The 25,115-nt window shown below is 39.4% G+C and overlaps 1 protein-coding gene across 1 annotated transcript; it reads left to right on the forward strand.

Moving 5' to 3' along the window:
* Positions 1–1,020: 1,020 nt before the first annotated feature.
* LOC109475526 (importin-7-like) lies at positions 1,021–24,186 on the forward strand. The gene is made up of 28 exons (XM_019776167.1): positions 1,021–1,231; positions 4,007–4,088; positions 5,005–5,158; positions 5,622–5,780; positions 6,368–6,524; positions 8,607–8,696; positions 9,230–9,324; positions 9,636–9,706; positions 10,031–10,179; positions 10,669–10,768; positions 11,112–11,221; positions 11,573–11,656; positions 12,035–12,124; positions 12,919–13,084; positions 13,822–13,982; positions 14,579–14,701; positions 14,843–14,909; positions 15,397–15,522; positions 15,935–16,032; positions 16,654–16,755; positions 17,211–17,297; positions 18,421–18,554; positions 19,033–19,175; positions 19,594–19,662; positions 20,286–20,356; positions 20,772–20,901; positions 21,440–21,556; positions 21,955–24,186. Exons 1-28 carry the CDS (start codon positions 1,148–1,150, stop codon positions 22,062–22,064), a joined length of 3,129 nt encoding a protein of 1,042 aa, XP_019631726.1. The 5' UTR covers positions 1,021–1,147; the 3' UTR covers positions 22,065–24,186.
* Positions 24,187–25,115: the final 929 nt, after the last annotated feature.

Here is a 25,115-nt window from a genome sequence, read left to right on the forward strand (position 1 = left end):
GAAGGCGTTGCAATCTGTCGGTGATTTTGTGTCTACTGTCTGCAATAAATTCTTTAAAAAACACAAATTCTGAGACGGACTCTTTATTTGATTACCTTATGATGATATGGCCTCATGATGATATGGGATAGAAATACTTGTGCAGCGGTATTTTCTAGAACTTACAAACCTGCCCGTGAACGACAAAGAGAGTTCTCCGGTGTTGTTGGCAGTTCAGCCAGGTTAGGTTACGCCCTCTAGCGACCGTATTGTGACTAGTCAGCTGATGGTGCAGGAATTCCTGTTCCTTCCAACATGTCCATCCAGATAATAATAAAGACGACGTCATCTTGGATCGTAAAATCATCTCTTTATAAAGGGAGCCGTAAGGATCAGCAGAAGAAAGAGGGGTGCCGGGCGAGGATGACAAAATAAAATGTTGAGAATGATAGATAGACAGGATCATCCTGTTAATAGCAGAAAATTTAGCAGGACCATCCTGGCAATGATTTTTCTGTTATTGATAGGGTGATCCTGTCAATAGTGCAAATTCTTCCACTATTGACAGGATGATCCTGTCAATAGCCTTAGTGGGCTTGCGTGACTGAATCCCTGAATGAATCTTATAAATGACGCACGGAAAAAGTCTGGGGTTCCTAGCAGTAAACCAGGGGATGATCTTGTCAGTGACAGAGAAATTTTCTCTATGGATAGGATCATCCTGTCGATTGTGGGAAAATTATTCACATCATCATGTTAGCTGCTATTGACAGAATGATATTTCTGCCATTTCCCGGGAAAAAGTGCAAGTCACGTGACCCTAACAGAGCATGACACTTGTTACGTCAATTTGCGATCGTCGTAAATAAGTAATGTCGTGAAATCAAGATATTAAATTTTCTATAGCCAAAACTTCCACTCAAAAGGTACTGACACATACAACTAATAAAAATATAAAAATGTTGTTATAAATAATTTTAGTAATTTCTGTCTTAGCGAAAGGAAAAACCCAAATATGCAATTTTACTGCCATATGGTTCTGTACATGCGCACCAGCTTCTTTGAAATTTCGCGCCGGCCGGAAGGTGCGACATTGTATTTTTTTTAACACGAAACTAGCGGGAACTGGAGATATTTTATCCCGCGGAATCCCGACAGGTCCACAACCATGGATTTCCAGAACATCGTGGAGATTCTGCAGGCCACTATAGACCACACTCTGCGGCAGCAGGCCGAGGAAAAGCTCTCGGAGGTACAGGAAACCTGCAGCCTAGTCGCGCCGGCGGCATGGCGTGCACACTTGTAACATTTTCATCGATAAAATCCGCGTCAAAACTTCCCTCTTGTAACTTACGAGCAAGAAAGTACACTTATTTCTGTATCTGTAAGCTAAGAACTCTTACAATTACCATAGAAATGGGTGATTTATTGTCTAATGAGTAAAATATTTAGTCGGGTTTGGAAAGGTTTTTGCGGGATGTGCACCAGCATGCAGAAGTGTGGGGAGGGGGGCTGGAAAAATTCGTGTGGCCTCGATCGCACATGTCAAGACAGCGAATTCCGTCACATCTACGGCCACACCACGTAGGGTTGGGCGTCTTTAAACACTAACACACCCTCATGGCCGTTATTGTCGCTTACTAAGGTGAACATGCATTGGGAAGGGCGCGAGGAACATTTATTCTTTTCGGGGGATAATTTTGCGGTGCTGATGTCGCAATCGCTCGGTTCGGACGTGATCGGTACAGGCATGACGGCTGTGATGTGCCTGTCAGGTGCACACGAACAGCTGTACTCCCTTCCACGTGCGTTATCACATGTACTCAACCCCAGGCGGTTATGCGACTGATAAGAACACCGGGATCTATTTTCAGTTCAGACTGCATTTCTCAGGAAGTTGTAGCATGACATTAATATTAAAACTCATGATCTTGTCATTAGTCATTTAATAAAGTGCACTTCGAAGATATTGTATATAAAAGTTTGTATTCTCATACCCTGTACATGCACATGTACCCCTTCATCGCGAGTGATTTATTACCAGGAAACACTTGTGATCACATGAAAGTCTAAGAAAGATAAAAGACCTAAGAACATTTGGCCTTTGCATACATGTATTTCTTCCAAAGCAAAAATATAACATTAAGTCTTTCATGGTATCAAACAGATAAGAAGTGTGATTTAAGGCTGAATGCTAAAAAAAAAAAACATTTAGAGGATTGCAGTCCTAGTTTTCTTTTTGTCTGTACAGTATGTGTCATGTACATGGAAGATTAAATGTCAGCCCTTTGTCTACTTTTGAATGAACTCCATACATCAATCATCCTGTACTCTGTTGAGTATTGTTACCAAATTCCTTTCCATTACTTTCATACTTGCAGCCTTCAAGACTCAACATGAAAAGTACAATGTGCATAAAGCTTGTTCTTGACTGTTGCAACAAGACATCAGAATGATGTTTTTAGTTTGGCATTTTGATCATACAAAAACACTTACAGTATGTGTACTGGTAGACCTGTTGTACATGTAAGCAAACAGTGTTGGGTTAGTCAAGTCAATCACATGCATGTAACGCAAGGTTACCAGTTTACGTGCAGGACCAGTTTACGGTCAGTTAGTGACACGGCCACGCTTCGAGGTGTACCAGCCAAAAATCAACGGTCGTGAGCAACAAAGAATAACATGAATATGATCCTTATATGTGTCTTTTATTTATTCACTGGATGGGAATAAGTTTGCATTCAGCGACACAGCAGAGTATCTTCCGATATGACGGGACAGCAAGGTAACATGGCCTTGGACGCATGTTGTGTTTTTCACATAATACAATACTCAACATTTCGTCGATTTTTTAAAATCCCAAGAATGCTAGGAAATTGTAACGATAGCTGGCATCAAACCTGGCTTTCTTATTTCAATCATCCATGGTGTTGTGAGGTATGAAACTTTCAAACACCTTGAAATAAACAAGCAAAAGTACAGTGGCAGTTCTCGCCGACTAGCGTTTTTTCGAACGCCATTTTGATCATCATCATCGTTGCATCAGGTGACGTCACGGTTTTAAACTGCAGAAAGGTACGTAAAAGTCGCACTGTGGCGCTGTTGCACATTAATTTATGCCAAAATGCCAAAATGGCTTCCTGCGTCCGTAGCGAAAAGTTTGCTCGGGTTTTCACGACGTTCCGTTGTGTCTGGAGGGGCATAGACGCTTGTTATCTATTGCAACGGTTTAATGGAACATCTTGGGCCATTATGTCACGTTCTACTAAGGGAAAAATGCAGGTCCAGCCTCATTTAGCACCACAGCGCTACTGCATGCGACAGTGGGCTACACACTGACATTTTCCCGTGGTTTGTTGTTGACCACTTCGGTATTTTTTTGCAGAAAGTGTTTGTTTATGTGCGCTTATACGTAGAGCACTACAAGGACAAAGGTCCAAGTGACCGTTAATTGGTCACCCTAGAGCAATTCTCCACTGTTTACTACTAAATAAATAAAAGCTGGCACGGCACAAAAAACGCAGGGAAGAAATGACACGGCACACACTTTTATAACCGACGAACTACTGTTTCTTCACAAGGGTTAAATATTTAGTTCTGCCCATGCGTTTTCACAAAAAATGGAATTTTCCATAATTCGACCGTAAACTGGTAACCTTGCGTTAGACCTATATTAATGATTTGTATATGTGTCTGTATTCGTGACTAACAAAAAATCCAGCCTTGACATTGTTCAATTCAGTCATTGTTCAATTCCAACATTTCTAGTACTGCCTGCTAGACATAAGACATCTCCTGCTGATTGTTACAAAGAGAGGGTACTTATAGAGAATACTAAGCTTAGAGTTAGAGGATTTTTGTTGAAATCCAAGTCAACATGTGATATGTCTTTTTTTTGTTGTTCAGGGACTTTCTACAGTTTTTAGCCACGGATAAGGCTCCACAAGAACACATGAAACCTTATTACAATAAGGCGCATGTAACATGTTCTGTTGATGACTTTATGTTTTGCTTTCTCTATCTCTAGATGCACAAGATAATTGGCTTTGCCCCCTTGCTGCTGCAAGTAGTGATGACAGACCAGGTGGCCATGCCGGTACGCCAAGCAGGTGAGAGAACAGAGTAGAAGTACATGTACATGTAAACACTGGTGGGAATGAATCAACTCCAATGGCTGTGCCAGGGATACATCATTACTGGTGTATATTTGTGGCCTGACTTTGTGCTACATGGCAGTTATCCAAGACTCTTGCCCTTGGCTTAAGCCTTTTCACACATTCTGCACTTGGCTGCAAAGAGAGACGAGTTACCCATCTAATACAACATACAATAGCAGGGCTCAAAATTCATTTTTGGGAATAGGTGCACTGGTGCACCCAACCTAAAAAATTAGGCACACAAAAAATTTTTTGGGTGCTCCATATAAAAGAAAACCTAATTACAGATCTTACTGCTCCTCTTCTGAGCTTGAATCTGAAATGGGAGCTAAATCTTAAACAAGTACTACAACAAAAATTTTATTACTTTTCTGACACTTAGATGCTAAGAATATCCTGCATACTATTATAATTTATTATGTACAAAAATACCTACAAAACTATTTTGTAGGTATATTTTAACCAGTGCACCCACAGAAAAAAATTGGGTGCACAACTTCAAATTTGTGTGCACTAAGGTGCACATGCACCCAGTATTTTGAGCCCTGAATAGATAACAAGAAAGAAGAGCAACCACTTCTGAATGCACAAAAGGTTTAACTTAGTGCCGATCACATGTGTTGTACAATCACAGCTGAGGGCATTGTGAGAACACTTGTGCATGTGTCCTGCTAAATTCAGCTGTCCTGCTATAGAAAAAGTTATTGTAGATCCATGTCACTTATTGGTGACAGGTCCTGTCATAACTTATCTTATTAAAAATCTACAGCATCAAAATCATTCAACAATCTACAACTAAATGTATCCACACTGCTACATGCTACATGCATTTTAGGATCATTCAGTATCTTCATATTTCTATTCTCAGGTGTGATCTACCTGAAGAACATGATCTCGCAGTATTGGCACGAGCGCCACTCTAACGTGGGCGAGCCGCTGGCGTTCAACATCCACGAGCAGGACCGCACCCTCATCCGCAATAACCTGGTGGAGGCCATCATTCAGGCACCTGATCTGGTCAGGTAAGGACAGCTCTCTGGGGCTTCACCTTTAAAGGATGATATCCGATATAAAATATGATAGATACTGTCCTTTTGTCTAGAATGTCAGTTTCCTAGGTCTAAGTATTGACTTCATATTGAAAGGTGCCCAATGCAGTTTTTAGGGCTTTTAAGCTGAAACAACACTTTTCCGATGTATATCGGCATTCATGGAGCGAAAATATCAAAAGCTGTGACAGAGAAAGGTTACTGGTAGGATCCTGGGCTGATTTTTGGGGTACAACCAAGAAAATAAAGGATTCATCATGAACAAAGTATGAAATACTGATGCAGTTTTGCTGATGTGGGGCAGTTAGGGTCAATATCATGCAGATTGCCTTATTCACAAATCACAATATTTCCAGTTTTGCCACCTTGAACTTGCATTGATTGCCTTCAAGTGCATTTTCTTGCAACTTAAAATGGTATCTCCCATATTTCCCAGGGTGCAGCTGGGCACGTGCATGAGTCACATCCTGAAACATGACTACCCCGGCCGCTGGCACGACGTCATCCAGAAGCTCAAGACCTACATCACCTCCAACCAGCCCAACACATGGCTGGGGGCACTTCTCAGCATTTACCAACTGGTCAAGAACTACGAGTAAGTTGTCATTTTGATGGTCAAATCCCCCAAACTGTCATCCATACAAAGATGATATAAGAAGTTCATGATGTTGGAATCTATCAATCTAATGGTTGAGTTGATTACTTCTCATATAGAAGTATTATTTTGGGTGACTGAGCTGTGGGTTTGTGTCTGTTTTTCCAGACAAGAGTAGGTTGACAGCAAATGGGTGCAGGAAGATTGACAGGCAGGATGACAGGAAATGAAAGCTATAAAAATTTGGCCAGAGCCACATTGACATGGGGGAATTCAAAAAGCCATTGATTACATGCTTCCTGAAAGTCTGAATTCTCTGATTTAGACATGATACTAAACTATGCAATTGTGGTTCTGTTGGATACTAGAGTCCTCTATTATGTTTAACAGTTATGATATGAAAATAAATTGTACTTGCAGTTACATACTAGAGTTATGGGTGCATAGTAGTGGTGGTGTAAGGATTTTTCAAGAAGTCACTGGTCTTACCTTTAGCATGATGTTCCATTATGTAATTATCTAACTTGTGGAAATCCATGAGCGATGCTACTGAGTTTAACTAGTCCGTCACGTGCCCAATGGGACAGGTACAAGAAGCCCGAGGAGCGCGCCCCGCTGAACGCCGCCATGACAGTTTTCCTCCCCGTCCTGCACGAGAGACTGAACCAGCTCATCCCCGACCAATCACAGGCTTCCGTTCTCATCCAGAAACAAATCCTCAAGATTTTCTATGCCCTGATCCAGGTGGGTAGGTTCAGGTACCCTAGATAATGAAATTATTGCTGTTTTTATTATATTCATGTTTTTGCAATGATTCTTTCACTGCAAAGTCCTGTCACCACAAATATGCATAATCTATTGTATTGGTACTGAACCACAGAAAAGACTGATCCCAAATGTACATAGAAGTTCAATTACTTCTAAGGCCACACCAATTTATTTCCTTGGTTAACGGATTCGCCGCTTCGTTTTTTTGCCAAAATGAAATAAAAATAAAAACAGAACAAAAATCCATACTCTCGGGTCCCGAATTGCGGCCCCAAAATCCACCCCGTACGTTGTAATTTTTCAAAATTTGGGCATAGTTAACAGCGTTAAAAATACATTGCTTCAAGGCAGAAACATTTTTCTGAGTGCAATTTGTTCGGAAAGCTAGGTTGCCTCTTCAAAAGTTCGTCAAAAAACATTCTTTTGATATAGAACTCGCCCCCCACCCCCTTTGCACATGTCACCATTCATGTGACAAAACTTCACTGACGACAGTCAAACGTACGGCAGATTTACTAAGTCATCGTGCCTGTAACAACATATCATCTCCCTTTTAGATATATATTATATTTCATTTAGAAACACGTATTGTGTCGGAAACATGTGCTAGTAACGGAAAGTAATCGGCCGAACGTATAAACTCGGCCTGGGCGGCACATGCACACACACCTTCAAAACGATCTTTTTTCCAGGGAATATGTAAAAATAACACGACATAACAATGTATTCTGGCATCACAAACTGTACTACTCTCAAAAAGTACAAAATCCTACCACAAACATGGGAATTTGGCAAAGTAAAAAGTCCTCCATGCACGTAAGTCCATTCACTAAAGCAACTTTCTCGCGGCCGGAAGAGTCCACTTCAAGTAGGGGGAAACAGGTTCTTTTAATTATAGAAATTACTCTGTGAAAAATACTACATGTGCATGTGGCATTCTAACAAAGTTACATCTTATTTAGACACCTATAAACAGGAGTACAATTGCAAATAATGCATCGATTATTACATCTAAAGGTTTTAATAAAGTGATTCCCCCTACAAATAAAAATCCCCATACATCAAAGACTTTATAGTGAAACCCTAGACCATTGAATTTGTGGCAACTTGAAGAGTGTGTCAATGTGGCTATTTGTTTGAATGATGGCTAAGTATAATGTAGCTGTAGCATACCTAAAGTGTATAATGGGAAATATAAAATGTATACTACCGGTAGTATTTGGGAATTGGGGAAAGATAAAAAAATAAATAAAATATCTGTAAAAGTAGTTAATTCTTTTGCCAATAACTTTTACACATTCCTGGAAATTTGTCTAAAGCATATATTTAGGATATTGTAAATTTCAAGCTCTAAATAACTTCCATATCAGCCAGACACAATAGAATGCCCAGCCCAGTGGTAAGCTGTGTGCCCTGAACTAAGAAAACAATGGGATCTGAACAGAGCACCCTGATTTAAACCACTCTTTGGAACATTGAAAGATGAATAAAAGTGAAACCAGTTGAATGGGAGTCTTGTCAACTGACAGTTTGTTGTTCATACAGTAAAGATGTGTATCTTGCAAAATAATACGAATAATTGTAAAGGGATGTAAGAGAAGTTGCTCATATACATGTAGTAATGGTCCTTTCAGTTCAATAAGTGTCTAATATAATATCTTATATCATTTTGTAACTTAAAACTTAATGGATTGCTTACTACATGGCTGCATGGCAGGTGGTCTCAAATTTTTATTTTTATTTTTTTTTCGCCCGCCCGCTCCATTTTTTTTCTAGAAAAATCCGTTAACCAAGAAATTAAATTGGTGTGGCCTAATGAGAGAAGGGCAATTAGCAGTTCGACCAATGAGAACTTGGCTGCATGTCTGTCAAAGGTTTACATTTCTATGTTTTGATGGAGATGGGCGGGGCTTCAGGATTGGTCTATTGCTTCAACTATGAAGGCAATAAATGTCAATATCAAACAGATTTCCTCATCCAGAACATTTTTTTTTTTTGCTTTGTTGCCCAGAAATTGTGTTGGATGCCTTTCAAATGTTTTCCTTGTATACCCTCCAGTACTTCCTGCAACAGGACCTGGTCACACGGCCTATCTTCCAGCAGTGGGTCAAGTCACTCCAACAGATTATGGAACGTCCTATACCCGAGGTACGCAAAATTCTCTTCTCTTAGTGTGTGCATAAGATGTTTTCCTGTGTGCATCAGCTATAACATTATGGAAAATCAGATAATGAAGAGGAATCAACTTAAGAGTCAGGAAAATGTTTTTGTTTAGCCAGTGAAAGTGAAAATGTTTCCTGTTTTTATTATTGTTGAAAACGAGGAATTCCCACATCATGTTTGTGGATGTGGACTTGGGAGATACAGTAAGAGAATAGGGGAAAACCCATGAACAGCCTTTTCAACCAAACATTAGCATAGTTCAGTTGTAAATTTTGAAACTTTTGCGGCTGTTCATTTTCGTAATGACTGCTCCACTGAATTCATGACATTGCAAATATGCCTTTCTTTTATGACTACCGTACTACAGAATTGTTTTAACTGGGAATGTAAAACATAGTGAAAACCTTGCTATTCCCCCTGCTGTGAAATGAAACCACTGTAAAAGATTCATGATTTACAATCATTGTTTTACAATGCAATGGATTGTTTTAATGATGACTGTTGTGTTTTTACTGCAGCACACACTGCAGATTGACGAGGATGAGAGACCAGACCTCCCCTGGTGGAAGTGTAAGAAGTGGGCCATGCACATTCTAGCAAGAGTTTTTGAAAGGTAACCTTTTTAAAAAAGACGATTTTCACAACCAATCGACAATGACAGCTTTTAGGGCCATACTTGATATTTAATGCAAATAGCTTCAAGTCATGTCTTTCAATTTGGACCTTCGGAAACATGTTTAGGACACGTGACTTGTGTCGCATGTGATAAAGCCATCTTTTCTATCTGTGATACAATGTAGTTAATTTACTTATTCATAGAACAAGCTTAGAACAAGGATATCGACAATTAATTTAACATACAAAGGTCCTTTCAATCAAGAAGAATCCAAATAAACATTTTTTTGAAAATGTCGTCTTTCCTAGATATGGCAGCCCTGGTAATGTCACCAAGGAATACAACAGTTTTGCAGAGTGGTACATCAAAACCTTCTCAGGTAGGCAACTCTTCACCACAAATATTTGAACCTCACTTAGACAGAATTAGCATAGTATTTCTTGAATAGTATTACAGAATTGTCATTGTTACATTCTACATTTTCTCCTCATAGTCTGTTGCTACATGTAAAATATCAAATGTTGTCTTTCCATAATTTTCCAATTATCCTATTTTCAATTTTGTCATATAGCTTAATGTACCAACAGGCATGAATTGCAGAAGATATATAGTCTAAAACATCTTTGAACTTGAACTTGTGGTCAAACGGAAAATATCAAACGAAAAAGCGCTCTGAAAGAACGTGAACTGTTCTGTCCACCAGAGCGTATCCTGGGTGTACTGCTGAAGGTCCTGGAGGCGTACCGGCGGAAGGAGTACGTGACTCCGCGGGTTCTGCAGCAGACGCTGAACTACCTGAACACCGGTGTGAGCCACGCAGTCTGCTGGAAGGTCCTCAAGAACCACATGGTGGTACGTACAACATGTACCTGTAGCTACAGTACTACAGACATTAGAAACATGTAGCTGCACTGATTGATGCTCATTTTGGTTTGTAACTGTACAAAGTTGTATAATAATTGTTGGAAAAATCAAAACTTTGCAGTTTATACCCAGATGCAATGGATCACAAGTATCAAGCCCAAAACTGAACATCTATTGTACCTGTACCTGAACAAAATAAAACATTAGTGGATGCCAATTTGTTTACACTAAACTGAAAAAATTGCATTTCAAAGGGGAAAATTTTAGATTAAACTACTGTATATAATTATAAAGCCTCATACAACAATTTATCCTCCCAAAAGGACAGATTGGACACCAAAAATTGTACAACTTGCAGATGATTGGTCAAACTTGTCTGATCTGATCTTGTACCTAAACCTATGTACCTGTTCCTAAAATTTGCTTCTGCACACAGCTGTAGTGGTGAGATAACTAGTGTCTGTGCCTCTTCTCCAGGACATTATCTGTGAGGTAGTGTTCCCCCTGATGTGTTACACAGACGAGGATGATCTGCTGTGGAAGGAGGACCCGTATGAGTACATCCGCATGAAGTTTGGTAAGGATGTCACAAGGATATGAAGGAGAATCCTGGCTATTTGCACCTAGGGAAATAAATGTTATATTTTAGATGACGGTCCTGAAAAAATTACTAAAGCATTTGACTGACTTCATTGATGTAAAAGTATGGTTTTAAGGACAACAAAGTTTACAAATTGTAAAAAAAAATGTTCTTTGAAGACTTTGTGTCTGAAATTCATTGAGCCATGTGTCAAATCAGCAGTCACAGCAGTTACCAAATGTAGTTTATGACAATACTGTTGGTAAGCTGTATTGCCAACACATGAAGTACATGTATACATGTAGTAGCCATGACCAGTGTGCTGTCTGTTTTTGTCCAGACGTGTTTGAAGACTTTGTGTCTCCTGTAACGGCTGCCCAGACCCTCCTCCACTCCACCACCTCCAAGAGAAAAGATGTCCTCCAGAAAACCATGGGATTCTGTATGAAGGTTGGTATTTATAAAAAAAAAATAATCAGGAATCAAAAGTGTTACAGGGTGGGGAACTGGACTTGCCCTTCATAATCTTTCAATATCTTTGTTCTTTATTACATTTTATTAGATGTTTGTTTTTCATTTTGAAGAGTCTGTTTTTTGTTGTACATGTATGTAAGTGTTATCATTGAAATGAGTCCTTTTAACTTGAGTGTGCTATCTCTTTTAGGTGTATTTCCTTCTTTGATGTATGAATATAAAAACTTGATAACCTGTATTTCTAACATGAAAGCTTTAGGCATAATTCACAAAATTATAAAATTCTTGAACAGTCTATAGCTATGGTTTGTTTTGCTGTTTTTTCAGGCCCTGACAGAAGCGAACACAGACCCTCGGCTGAAGGACGGAGCTCTCCACATGATAGGAACATGTGCAGACATACTGCTGAAGGTAAGGAGACCTCCTCTGCGTAAATCTGCTTGTATGTATCCCGTCTCCGATGGGGGTTGGATGCCAGATTTGAAGAAAAACTGCCCTCTGTATGTCTGCAAGTTTAAAGAAAGCATAAATGCCTTGAAGTGCTCAAAAACTGATTTTTTTCCCTAGAACTTCGTAGAGTGGAACTTGCTGCCATCAAGTACAGGCATCCTAACTAGATATAGCTTTAAAGAATGTTTAGAGTTAGATGTTCAAGGGTTAGGTGTAACAAGTAGTTTGGTGTATTATAGCCAGCTGGCCAGTTATAATGGCTATACAGATAAAGATACAAATTAATTGCAATACCCATGCTAAAATTTTAGTTTTGTATCACTGTGTTTTTTTTATCAGAAAAAGATCTACAAAGACCAGATGGAGTCCATGCTGCAGAATTTTGTGTTCCCGCTCTTCAGAAATGAGCTTGGCTACATGAGGGCTCGGGTAAGTACATAGACGTAAAAATTAAGGCACTTGCCTAAGCTGACCACTTGTCCAACGCAATCACAACTGACACTATTTTGGACCTCACATGGCCCAACATCTTCCTACCATGTTATTTTCAAGCGTGTGGCGATAATTTTTTTTATAAGGTCATGTTGATTTGATTATATGGATGACATCCGCGCCCGCATGAATTTTCGGCCGTTTCCAAAAAAAAAAGTTTTCAACCATACTGTAAATTGTGCAAAACAGTTGCTAAATGAGCAAAAATATACCATATGTTGCAAGGAAAACATTTAGAAACGATACCAATGTCATAGAATGCCAAAATCAAAGGAAAAAAGACAAAAATGTAAAGAAATGAATTCGAAGAGTAGATTATTCGCCATAACATATTCTGTGCCATTTGTTCAACCTTCATGACCACGTAGATTTCATAGTGAAAGCAACTTTTTTTTTTTTTCAAAACTTTTTTTTTATTCGCACGCGCGCATCAGTTTTGGGGTTCCCAGAGGATGTCATCCATATAATCAAATCAACATGGCCTAAATAGTGAAAAGTATTGATGGCATTGGCTGATTTCCATAAATTTCGACAACAGGACAGTCTTTGTGCAATGTAAAATGGCACAGGCTGGGTCACTTTGGGTCTATGGGGTAGTCTATTGTAAAATTGGTGGAAATTTAGCTGTTCTCTGTGTTGTTTTGATGCCACGCTTTGTGTATAAGAAGACCACTTGTCTAAGATGACCACTTTTCCTTAGACACATTTGACTGTATAATGTCTCTCCCCAGGCCTGTTGGGTGCTGCACTATTTCTGTGAGGTTCAGTGGAAGAGTGAGGAGAACCTGAAGTCAGCCCTGGAGCTGGTGCACATGTGTCTGACTCAGGAGAAGGAGATGCCAGTCAAAGTGGAGGCTGCCATCGCACTGCAGATGCTCATCACCCACCAGCCAAAAGGTCAGCCACCCACCTGCAGTCCAAATTTTGCAGAGACATTTTCAATATTGCAGGATGAAAAACTAAGCAACCTGCAATTATGCACAGCAGAATGAAAAAATCAGGCTTCAGGTTCAACAGTATCGGCTTTCGTGTTAACTCTCTAATATACAAGTAATTTTGCATGTTAGTATTTTTCAAATTGCACATAAAATGTTTGCCAACATGCAATTTTGTATAGGTCCAGACTGGTAAATGTGTATTTTGCAGAAAGTATTTCAGAAATGCAAAACAAAATTTTAACATTCTGAAAAAGTATTTCTACCACTGTCAAGGTTCAATCTGCCAATAGCAACTATTGTAGTAGTAAGTTACATGTGAAACATGTACTTGCAGTGTTTGTTTTATTTAGTACAAAAGAGTCTTTTAGTATCAATTTTGCTGGCCCAAGTATTCATGCATCATACAGGAGAGTTTAGTTTGTTGTATTCTCTATTTTCTTCAAGAGTAGAACAACAGAGTCTGTGTGTAAGTGAATCTTAGTTGGTGCATGTACATTCCTTTATATTTTTTCTGGAAATGCATGAGGGGACCCTCCAATAGTAGGCAATACTTCTGAAAAAGTAAAAAAAAATTCTTGTTCTGTGTCTGTAGAAAGGATGTCATAACAGGTGACTATCACCTTTTCAAGATGTCAACCCCGGGACCAGACTGTAAGGTTTGAACCACTCACACCTGGGTTTTTCTTGTGTCTGTAGCTAAGGAGTTTGTGGAGCCCCACGTGCGCCCTGTGATCCAGGAACTGTTGGTGATCATCAGGGAGACAGAGAATGATGACCTGACCACAGTCATGCAGAAGCTCATCTGTACCTACACAGAGCAGTGTGCTATCATCGCTGTGGAGATGACTCAACATCTGGTGAGATGGGCTTCTTTTTCTGTCACTGGGAAACCTAGCATGTGTAGTCCAGTGGTTAGCAACCCTTCCTCTGGACCAAGAGGTTGGGAGTTCAAATCTCGGCTGTTGTTGCTCACCCGACATGCATGCTACTGGAAGGTCGCAGTGTGGATGTTAAGTCGTGGTCCACGGTTCATTGTGCTTGTCCAAAGGAGCTATGGGAATTTACCCGGTATAATGAACCTGTAAATACTGTACATAGCGTCTGTCTTCTCTGTTACAACCAGTAGGAAATTAGCTCTTAGTGAGCTAAGACTTAAATCGCGATTACTCTCCGTTCCTTTTGTTTGGTGAAACCATCAGGCTGCTATGGACAACATTTTACTTGAGGAAAAAATAACTCAAACTCTCATAGCGCTGCTGTATAATTCAAGGTTTGCATTGCAAGCCTTTAGACAGTTCTATCAAGAGGTATGTTTAGTAAAAAAGTATAAACATTGTACTACTTTCTGTTCTTACTGTAGCCAATTCCAACTCTTAAATTTGAAGAATTGTAATACTTTGGCAGAGTGTTGGAAAGTCTTCCCTAACACTTGTCTTTGCTGCCTTCTCTTCAGGCGGACACATTTGCCCAGTGTATTGACAGTGAGGACTCTGGCAACGAAGACAAGGCCATCACTGCCATGGGTCTCCTCAACACCATAGAAACTATTCTCACAGTCATGGAGGATCACAAAGAGGTGGGATGTAAAATGGCTTCACGCCTTAGGTCTAGCCAAAAATTTCTTGAATAAGATTCTTCTGTTGTTTGACAATTTTCTGTGAATATTCTTGTTGTGTTCATAAGCTTATGGTTTGTTCCACCTGTTCTCTGTGCACAGATTATGGTTCATCTGGAGGCAGTGGTGTTGAAAGTGGTTGGACTGGTGCTGCAGCAGCAGGTCTTAGGTGAGAGTCACATTCTTTATACTACGGCCATGATGGGTGTACTTCACTTTTATAGTTTAACCTTCTGAAGAGGCCTTTTGGCACATTTTTTGGTTATGGAGGTTAGTTAGCAAGGAGAAGGTTATAATGTTAAGAGGAGTCTTTTTTAGTGTGAAAAATAGTTTGTCCAAAGAACTGTATAGAAATGAAAATCAAAACTTTGTTTACAACATTTTGCAGCTAAATGTTTGAAACAGGACCCTTCTATTGAAACAGGACCCAACTATATAAGTGTTTCATGAAATACCGTAAAACATTGCATGATTGTACTCAATATTTTGCAGTAGGAGAAAACGGGGAGTTGCCTGGTGGTTTTAAATTTGCTTTTGAAACAGTTGAAGTCGTACAAGGGAGGCATATATCATGAAGTTACTATGGAGTGGTCACTGCGAAAATGGTGAAAATAAAACCACATACACTAGTTTAAAACTTTTTTTTTGTCCTGCAGAGTTCTATGAGGAGATCCTGTCTCTGATCTACAGTCTGACGTGCTCCAGTGTGTCCCAGAACATGTGGCAGGTTCTCTACCTGCTGTATGAGAACTTCAAAGAGGTGGCCTTTGACTATTTCACAGGTAAACAAGCAGGGCACTATACTATAAACTATACTACTGTCTACAGCTTTGGTTGCATGGTGGGTGGGAGGTGATTTTGATGATTGATGGGGAGTTCATGCCTAAAGGAAGTATTGTAAGTGGGTAGTTGTGGAGAAATTAGAAACTAGTGTAAGTTACTTATACCTGTAGTGGGTGCTACTTGAAACATTCGACAGTTTCTAAAATCTATCCAGTTGCTTGAGTTTCATTGGATATAAAGGTCTTGTAATTTCCAGTCTGAAGATTTCTTATTCTTTTTGGTGATTCCTAGTTGTATTTTCAGCATAATTCTACATACGAAAAATAGAAACACTTAATGTGCTATGAGTGTTTATGACGAAAAAAAAAGTTCTAAAGAATTTAAGTGTTTTTTTAATGTTATGTCTGACAGAAATGATGCCATGCATACACAACTACATCACTGTGGACACCCAGGCCTTCCTGTCTAGTCCCAAACATCTGGAGATTGTCTACAACATGTCCAAGTCTGTGAGTAATACACATTGTACATGTACACATGTACCAAGAGAAATTTTGTCCCTTTCTTGCCCTTTGTCTTCAGTATTATCAGGACAACAACATATTTATCTTTTGATGTTGGAAAATTTGCATCGAAAAATCAGAACTTTTTCCTTTTTTCTTAGGATTCTTGACAATTCTGCTATTTTTTTTTCAATTCAAGAAGCACAGTGTGTTACTTCTGAAGATGTTTAGTTTCAAGGGCAAGAAATTCATTTTGGGGAATAGGTGCACTGGCTATAGTGAACCCAACATAAAAAAATTGAAGCACAAGAATGTTTTTGGTTGCACCATACAAAACAAAGCCTAATTACAGATCTTACTGCTTCACTTCTGAGCTTGAATCTGAAAGTTATGGGAACTAACTTCAAAATCAAAACAAGTACTACAACAAATATTTTTCTGACATTTAGATGCCAAGAATATCATTATATACATCAATGTGCAAAAATACCTACAAAAATATTTGTAGAAAAAAAACTGGGTGCACAGCTCCAAATTTGGGTGCACTAAGGTGCACATGCACCCAGTTTTTGGAGGCCTCTTTTCTCACATGTGAACAGATGATAAAGACAGGTTCTATTTTGCCAGATCCTGACATCAGGGGAGGCAGGGGAAGATGCGGAGTGCCACGCTGCCAAACTGCTGGAGGTCTCACTCATTCAGTGTAAGGGTGTGGGCAACATCGATCAGGTAAAGATGCAAGATAGTAATATCATTTAAGTCTTGTAGCTAGCTTAGACCTTACATAACACAAACATTAGGAAAATTCTAAGGTTAAGGCTTTAAAAATTAGTTATGTACTATTTATGTTCTGGGTTTGTTCTTCCACATGTCCTGCTCTTGGTTTGTACATAAGAATTTTAGTAAAATCTATCTTACAATAATACAGAGATGTGCAATTAGTTAACTAATTTTGTACAATTGTACACATATGACAGGGCAATTTCTTATAATCATACACATTGTATTGACAGTGGTTTCACATAAACCCCCTGCAATGCTTTGGAAATGTTACGAATTTTCAAGAAACCTATTACACATGACATACATGTACATGTAGCAGTTTAAATCAGTGTGGAATGGCTGTTGCCAGATTTGTTTTCAATCTGACTAATTTTCATCCTCTCCCTCCCTCCCCCCTACAGTGTGTCCCCCTGTTTGTAGAGCTGGCTCTGGAGAGGTTAACTCGGGAAGTGAAGACCAGTGAACTGAGGACCATGTGTTTGCAAGTGGTCAGTGCTGTCACATAGTTTGTTGTAGAATATTCATCAGAAACAAGTAATATATACAAGTTGTATTTACATACTGCAACAACTTTATACCTCAAACCAAAATTTCATGGGTCTGATCATTTTTACCTCCGGGGAAGGAGATATCCTTCCGCGAGGAGGTTTTACTATGGTTCGAAACATTTCTGTCAGCAGCTGTTTCTCGCGATCGGCTGGACGGATTTGTCTGTGGTTCGGTATACGTATTGCTATTGGGCTGCAGATGATGCAGAACGTTTTTGTTTAATTGCATATGTGTTTATGGGCGTCGAAATAAAAGGTTTTTAAGTGCTACGGACACCCCCGCCATGCTGAAAATGGTAATTACCATGTTGTTAAGGAATGGGGCGGTTGCAGTTTTGGGTCTTAGCATTCAAAAGTGGTCAAACAGAGGGGTGTCTGGTTCCGATAAAAATTTTGGGTGACGGCGCAGCAATGACGGCGCGGGATGACGGCGGGGGTAATGGCGCGGGTGACGGTGCAGGCTGTCAGACTGTGAGACACGTCAACAGTCACAGTCCATCAACAGTCCATACCGAACCAACCGTCAGTAGCCATCAAACACATACAAACATATTACGCACATAACTTTCATACTACACACAAACAAATAACCTAAACCAATAGAACACAAAAAAACCCGGAGGTTTGAAATCTACGATTTCCCTTGTTACAATTTCACATGTTCATTCAAGTGAACGCATTTGAGCTAAGTGCTAGGAAAAAAACGGAGCAAAAACCTTTTCCAGACTTTGGGGGGGGGGGATAACATTTGAATGATGAAAACAATTGTTTTCCAACATGTTTTCATGTCTGTTGCACTAGAAAAACTGATATTAACTTCAACACGTTGTACATGTACATGCTTCCTTGTTCAGTCTTGATGTACTTGTATAATTGTATATGTGTGTAAAAAACGTATAATTGTGAAAATGCTAGTGCCCTGATACTTTTCAGTTTTGCATTGTATTTATTGGATCACTGGAGCCAAAATCTAAGTAACAAATCTTATAATTTTTTCAGGACCTTTGAAACTAGAAATTAGCAACACAACATTAGCCCTTACAAGTTACCCCCCCCCCATTAGGTGATTGCAGCCCTGTACTACAACACCCCCCTCCTGGTGGACACACTAGAGAAGATGAGACTTCCCAACAGCAGTGAGGCCATCACCAAACAGTTCATCGACCAGTGGTTCAGGGACACAGACTGCTTCCTGGGGTAGGTTCTCTGCTATGCCATATGTCACAAATACATTTTGTAGTTGCAACAACTCAACAACTTCTTTTCTTCAGATAATTCACTGGAAGCGATTTGCATTATACATGTAGTTATGTTTGTGAATAGATACGTATTATCTTCAAATCAAAATACAAACTTTGTATTAATCTCAATTGTCATCAATGCAGTGAACATTGTACCAAACTTACTTGTACATATGCTTATGCTGTATCTCTTACTGTAATGTCTTTGCTTCATTTTGGATTAGATTCAGAATGTTGTTGCTCAATTTATGAAATCAGATTTTCTGTTGTCGAATGAGTAATATTAAACTCGTATCAAAATGTCTAACTGACTTCTTAATACTGGCCTCTGCTCTTGAGACTGCTGTTAACCCTCCTGAGCTTATGTGCTGTGGTGGAACTACAGAAAAGACAATTGCTAACCGTTTTAATTCTGGTATTCATCTTACCCCCAGTCTCCATGACAGAAAAGTGTGTGTCCTGGGCCTGTGTGCCCTGATGGAACTACAGACCAGACCTGAACCCATCATCTCTGCTGCACAGAGCTTCCTACCTTCACTACTCATGCTGTTTGAGGGACTGAAGAGAGCTTATGCTCGTAAGTACTGCAAACATTCTGAGAAAAAAACTAGGTACCGTGCAAATTGTGTTTATTTGATGTGTATTTAGACACAACAATTACCATAGTTTTAACATAAGGAATGTGTTTTTAATGGTAAGTACGAACATAACATTGTGAGAGGGCTTGTATTTTTATACTGATGCTCTCTGCCTACTCTATATGAATTATGATCATATTTTGCTTTCCATTTGACTTAGTTATGATTTGTACTCTTGTAAGTCATTTTCATAAGCAAGACAAGACGTCACGTGATGAAAGTATCTTTTCAGCACAAATCGTCAAGTTGCTTAGAACTACCAGGTATAAGTACTACACAGACATCCAGGCTATGTTTATTATACTATGTGGTAGTTCGTAGTGAGTAAGTCCTAACTCCTGGATTCCTGTTCCCCAGACAAGGCTTCTCTGGAGGAGGGGGAGGATGATGATGATGATGGGGAGGAGGATGAGGACTATGATGGAGGTAAAAAGTCTTCTGTCTCACCCATTATTAACTTCACCACCTGTAGAATCACATCCAGCAAACTTCACAGCACTGTACTACACAGGGCTCAAAATTAACAGGGTCCCGATGGCCATCGACCACTAAAATTTACATGTAGGCTGGGACAACTGAAAAGTCAATTTGGGAGATTTTGGGGAAAATAGAAAAATAATCAACATCAGAAAGTCAGCCCTACTTTCGTTGATCAGGCATTCGTCCTGGCTTTTGGCTCGGAAAGGCCTCCCAAATTTCTTGTCTACTCTGCAATTATTGTGTGCCTGGGAGTCAGAACATATTAAGCAAAATAAAGTTGACTTCAAGTTGTTGTCATACATACTTCCCGAGAAACAGATTGGTACAGTTCAACCTCACTTCAGGACAATTAAAAATTCATTTTCGGGACAATGCTGGGGCAATAAAAAAATTAATTAAGTGGATTCACGAAATGAAATGAAAATATTTAGATATGCTCACAGCCAATCTGCATATATTGAAAATATTCTCATGCATACAAAAACTGTAGAAAATGTACCTGTATAACAACATGTATCCAGGTGTGTAGTTACTGCTCCCTTTTAACACTGCCTGTTGTCTCCATGCAGAAGAGCTGGCGAGTGATGAGGATGAGATAGATGAGGATGGACAGGAGTACCTGGAAGCCTTGGCTAAGAGGGTGAGTCTTGTGCAGTGTTCTAGCCAGCATCTGTCTTTCTGTCGTCTGACAGAAATTCGCCACTCATGACAGACAAAACTTATGCCCAGTATGTCATATTTGATGGACAAAAATCGGCATGTGAAGATATGGAAAGTTATGTTATGAAGTGTATGAGCTAAATTTGCCCCTCAAAATGGCAGGAAATAGTGTTTCAGAGGGTCAAGATTTAACAACTTTTCTGAGGAATTGCCAGATTTGATAGAACCATCTGAACTGAAAAAAAAAATCACATAAGAAATCAGATATCACTGCATGTATGTGTACATGTTCTCTCAATGGTTCATTTAACCTCTGTGCTTTTGAATGAAACTATATATCAAGTATTTTTAAGAGCAGAAAATGTGAATTTCCTGGCTTGCTGCTGTTTGTGTAGGCAGGAGAACTTGATGATGAAGACTGGGAGGACGATGCAGAGGAGACCCCGCTGGAGAGTTACCTGACTCCGCTAGACGAGGACGACTGCACCGTGGACGAGTTTGTCATCTTTAAGAGTGTCATGCAGAGTAAGTGGTGGTGGTACAAGATGATACATGTATTTACTGTCGTCAGTTTGACTTGTCATAGAGAGAATGTGCCATGCCAGATCATGGCTGATGGTCACCACAAAAAACAATGAGACCACAAAATCTGTTAATCGCGTCATCCAAGACAGGCATTGAAATGTATGGCGTAATCAGAAGTGACACACTGGATAGAGCTGACTGGAAATGTGGTATGAAGACTAGTTGACTGCTGGCCTATTCCTGCTACATTTGTACTACTTCTACTACTACTACTACTACTACTACTACTACAAACTACTACTACCACTACTACTAGTACTACTACTACTGGTACTACTATACATGTATGTCCTCCTACTACTAGTACTACTATTACTAATACTACTATTACATGCTACAAGTAGTACTACCGGTACTACTACTGGTACTACATGTACTACTACTACTACTACTACTATGTGATACTAATGATAAACCATCTTACTACATGCACAAGTATATATCCTGATCCTTGTGTACTGTGTATTGTGTATGACAGCTCTACAGAGCAGAGAGCCAGCCTGGTACAACGCTCTGACATCACATCTCAACGAAGAGCAGGTCAAGGAACTGAAGGAGGTCATTGTCATGGCTGACCAGAGGCAAGCTGCAGCTGGTGAGTCAATCATCCTGTGGTCAGTCTGTGGTCAGACAGCAAACTCAAGGAACCAAGTAGATTATGCATTAGTAGACTAAGTCTTTTTTTTATGTCAGAACATTAAACTTTGGCATAGAAATTTGAGAATCTTTTTTTTAAAACTTGTTTAAAAGAAAAAACGTGTTGCAAGTGATGTCTATACAGTACATATATGCATCATTGTGATGTAGTTGTTTTCGTTACTGAATGCCCTCGAAAATTACTGTTTTTTGTTTTATGGAAACTTTTGGAACTTACGAACTTTTTTGTATCAGTGAATGTAAACAAAAACTTTTCCCTTCCTTGTCTTTCTTCGTCAAATTTTTTTCTCTGTCCACATCTAAAGACTTTATTATTTTATTTTCACAACTCCGCAGAATCGAAGAGGATTGAACAGCAGGGAGGCTACCAGTTCCCCCAGCAGAACGTCCCAATGGCGTTCAACTTTGGAACACCTGTAGCCTTCACCGGGGGCTCAAAGTCATAACAGTCGTCGCCTAGATTCTGGGCTTTACATGTGGAACTATAGGGGACGGAGATTTCCACTGGAATGTTCTGTTATCATGGCTTTACAATCAGAGAAATCCATCCAGCTGGAAATATGACAGCGAGAGAAATAGCCAAAAAACACTGACCAGATAACGTAGTGAATCTGCTTTACTTATCATGCTTTTAAAAAGACAGCGGTCAAGTCAAATTCTGGTACCCAAGCTGTTTGGAGCAGAAATTGGAAGGATGTGCTCTGGCTAAATGCTTTTCTGGAAGTCATGTTAATGCCGTTAAGTGTCTCCTTCAGCCTCCAGGGTTTGTAGTGTCCTGGTTGTGAAGGTTGGGAAAATGCTTCTACACTGTAAGATTATATAAGCACTTTTTGACACATTTTCATGGAAAACCTCAGAAAGGGGAGAGTATTAGTACAAGTTATGGCTTTCTAAAATACAGCAGAAGCCATAAAGTAGCTAAGTAAAGTAGTATTTTCAAATGCCCTTTAAGATGAACATAGGTAAGGGTATTTTGTGGTCATGACATCCTTGATCCATGAAGCTGATAGGTACAATAACTGAATTATGTACTACATATTGCTAATATTGTAAATGTATACTAAGTCATTGTGTATTTTGTCCTCTAAGATACAATGTAGACATGGTAAAATGTCTTATTCATCCAGAATCCTGATCGTGTGTACATTTTGTCAAACGTTTGGCTGCGATACCACTTTTGAAGTTCATGAACTAGTCTGGAACTCACGCCTGACTCAAACATTGCCTTGTTAGTTACAGTGTGTGTTAGTGTCCTTCCATCTAACTTGAGATTTTTTTGAAAAAGAGATCACTGGGAAGGTTCATCTTCAAATGCAGGTTCTCTTTTAGTCCTTGGCTTCAAAAGAGCCAGACGATGTCCTCAGTTCAACAACCTGTTGTAATCCAAGACCTTCTCTGACTTTTTGTGAGTTTCACAGTCAGCTACAAATGTACATGCATGTAGCCTTTGGTCAGATGTTTTGGCTAGATGTAGTGTTACACTGTAACTCTACCAGGGAATACAAACGGCAAAGCAAAGTCTAATGGCAAACTATTGTTATAGGCACTAAATCCACATGGCCTCGGTTGGGATTAACTCTTGAGGAATACACGTAAGCAAACTGTGTTGCCAAATGATTTGTTACTAAACTTCTATGCCTCAGTTCTTAAGAACTAGTACCCATCGTGTACCAGTGATCTAAGGACTTGCCACACTCTGTTTGGGTGTGACATGGGATGAACATTTGTTAATTTGTCCGTATGTGTCCTGATATATTTCAGTATGTATTTTGCCCTTGTGGACAGTTATCACAATGTGGAATTCTGGATATTATAACTGTACCTGCCACAACCTATTATACAATTACTTAGTACCACCTGCACATGCAGTACATGTACACACATGTACACAAACATGTACATGTTTTCCCCAACACACATGTCAAGTTTGGTGTGCACAGGAATATCCTATGTAGGGAAAGCTGCATTTCCTTTCTTTTCATATAGGCAACAGTAAATATATCTGGGCACATTTGTACAGAAATAATTATTCCATCTCAGAGATCATTTAAACAGGGTTGGCCTTTACATGAAGGGTGTTAAATAAGTGGTGGCTATGTCAATTTTGTGTGGAACAAAATACCACTCAAGAACAACAAGTCTTATGTGTATTGTATACATTGTAATGTAACTGCTGTTTTCCAATTGTTGATAATCGGAATAATGATTGTTTTCTTGGGGAGGGGGTCTAGCTTAACAGAGATGCCTACTCGAATCAATGCATTTATGACAAAACATGGGTGCACAAAAATATGTGCCACTTGTAAGGGACATGTAAATACTTTTTTTGTAAATTATTTTTTGCAGGACCTTGTAAAACTGAATTCGGACGTTGCAATCTGTTGTCATGAAATGGTATGACAAAAAAAATTTCTTACAACAAAAACAAAGGGGGAAGGAGCACATATTTTTGAGCATTCCTTTTAGTAATGATGACTTGTTGCCAGACTGTTACAGTACAAAACAGAAAGACGTGTGAGCCTGCTGATTATGGTTTTAGGTCGGCAATAAATTGTGTGATATGTAAAAGCAGTGACTTGTGTTTCTGTATCCATTCCTTTTCTTGTAAGTCCTAGCCTGTAGAGCTAATGTAATATATCGGTCTCTTTAAACGTTATCAACGTTATTTGCACTCACTCACTGTTATTAATTGTACAACACCACCCAAGGTCGTAACAAATTGCCTTTTTATATTTTCAATGAAATGTTTTTGGAAGGAATTTTTTCATTACTTAGCTGTTATCCCTCCATCAAGCCCTCTCATGTGCAATGGCCTGTGACTCAATATTGTGGTGGATATTATCAGCTCATTTCTCTCTCTGGTTCCCCTCTGCTGAACCCTGTAGGATGGTTTCTATGATTGCCCCAAAGCGTTCGTGAATAATTCTGTCACTTGTTCCTCAAAAACTCATTGAAAAGCATCGTACTACATGTATAACAGTGCCGGTCAAAGCAATTGACACCCCCGTGAGTATAATGGTATATCTCAGAGCTCTGACGTCGACATCGCGATGGAGACCAAGAAGCCCCACCTTTGAAGACTTGACATCTGATGACACCTGTACTGATGACACCTGTAGCGCTCCACTGTACTTCCCGATAACGCCGGTCCACTTCGAGGAAAAACGTGCACAGAGCGCAAAGGTATTTTTTTTTTCTTTTATTTACTCATTTCATTGGCTCGGCTGCTCTTATATTTATGTGTGTTTTGTTTTACCATGATCCATTTATTTTCTGATGTGAATATTATGAAACTCTTCAAAAACAAACAACTAACGAGTGTTTTTTTTACTATGAGTATGATCCATATATTTATTCTCTGTCCTTTTAAGAGTTTCGTGTAAATTAAAATCAAACAACTAACGTACATGTACATACAAATAGAAGTAGTCAGAATTTTTCTACTGAATTCTACAAAACAGGGCGGGCCACTCGCTTAGCAATGTCCTGAGGTCTAA

The sequence above is a fragment of the Branchiostoma belcheri genome, unplaced genomic scaffold (genome assembly GCF_001625305.1).
Source record: "Branchiostoma belcheri isolate BF01 breed outbred unplaced genomic scaffold, Haploidv18h27 scaffold34, whole genome shotgun sequence".
NCBI classification, from domain to species: Eukaryota; Metazoa; Chordata; class Leptocardii; order Amphioxiformes; family Branchiostomatidae; genus Branchiostoma; species Branchiostoma belcheri.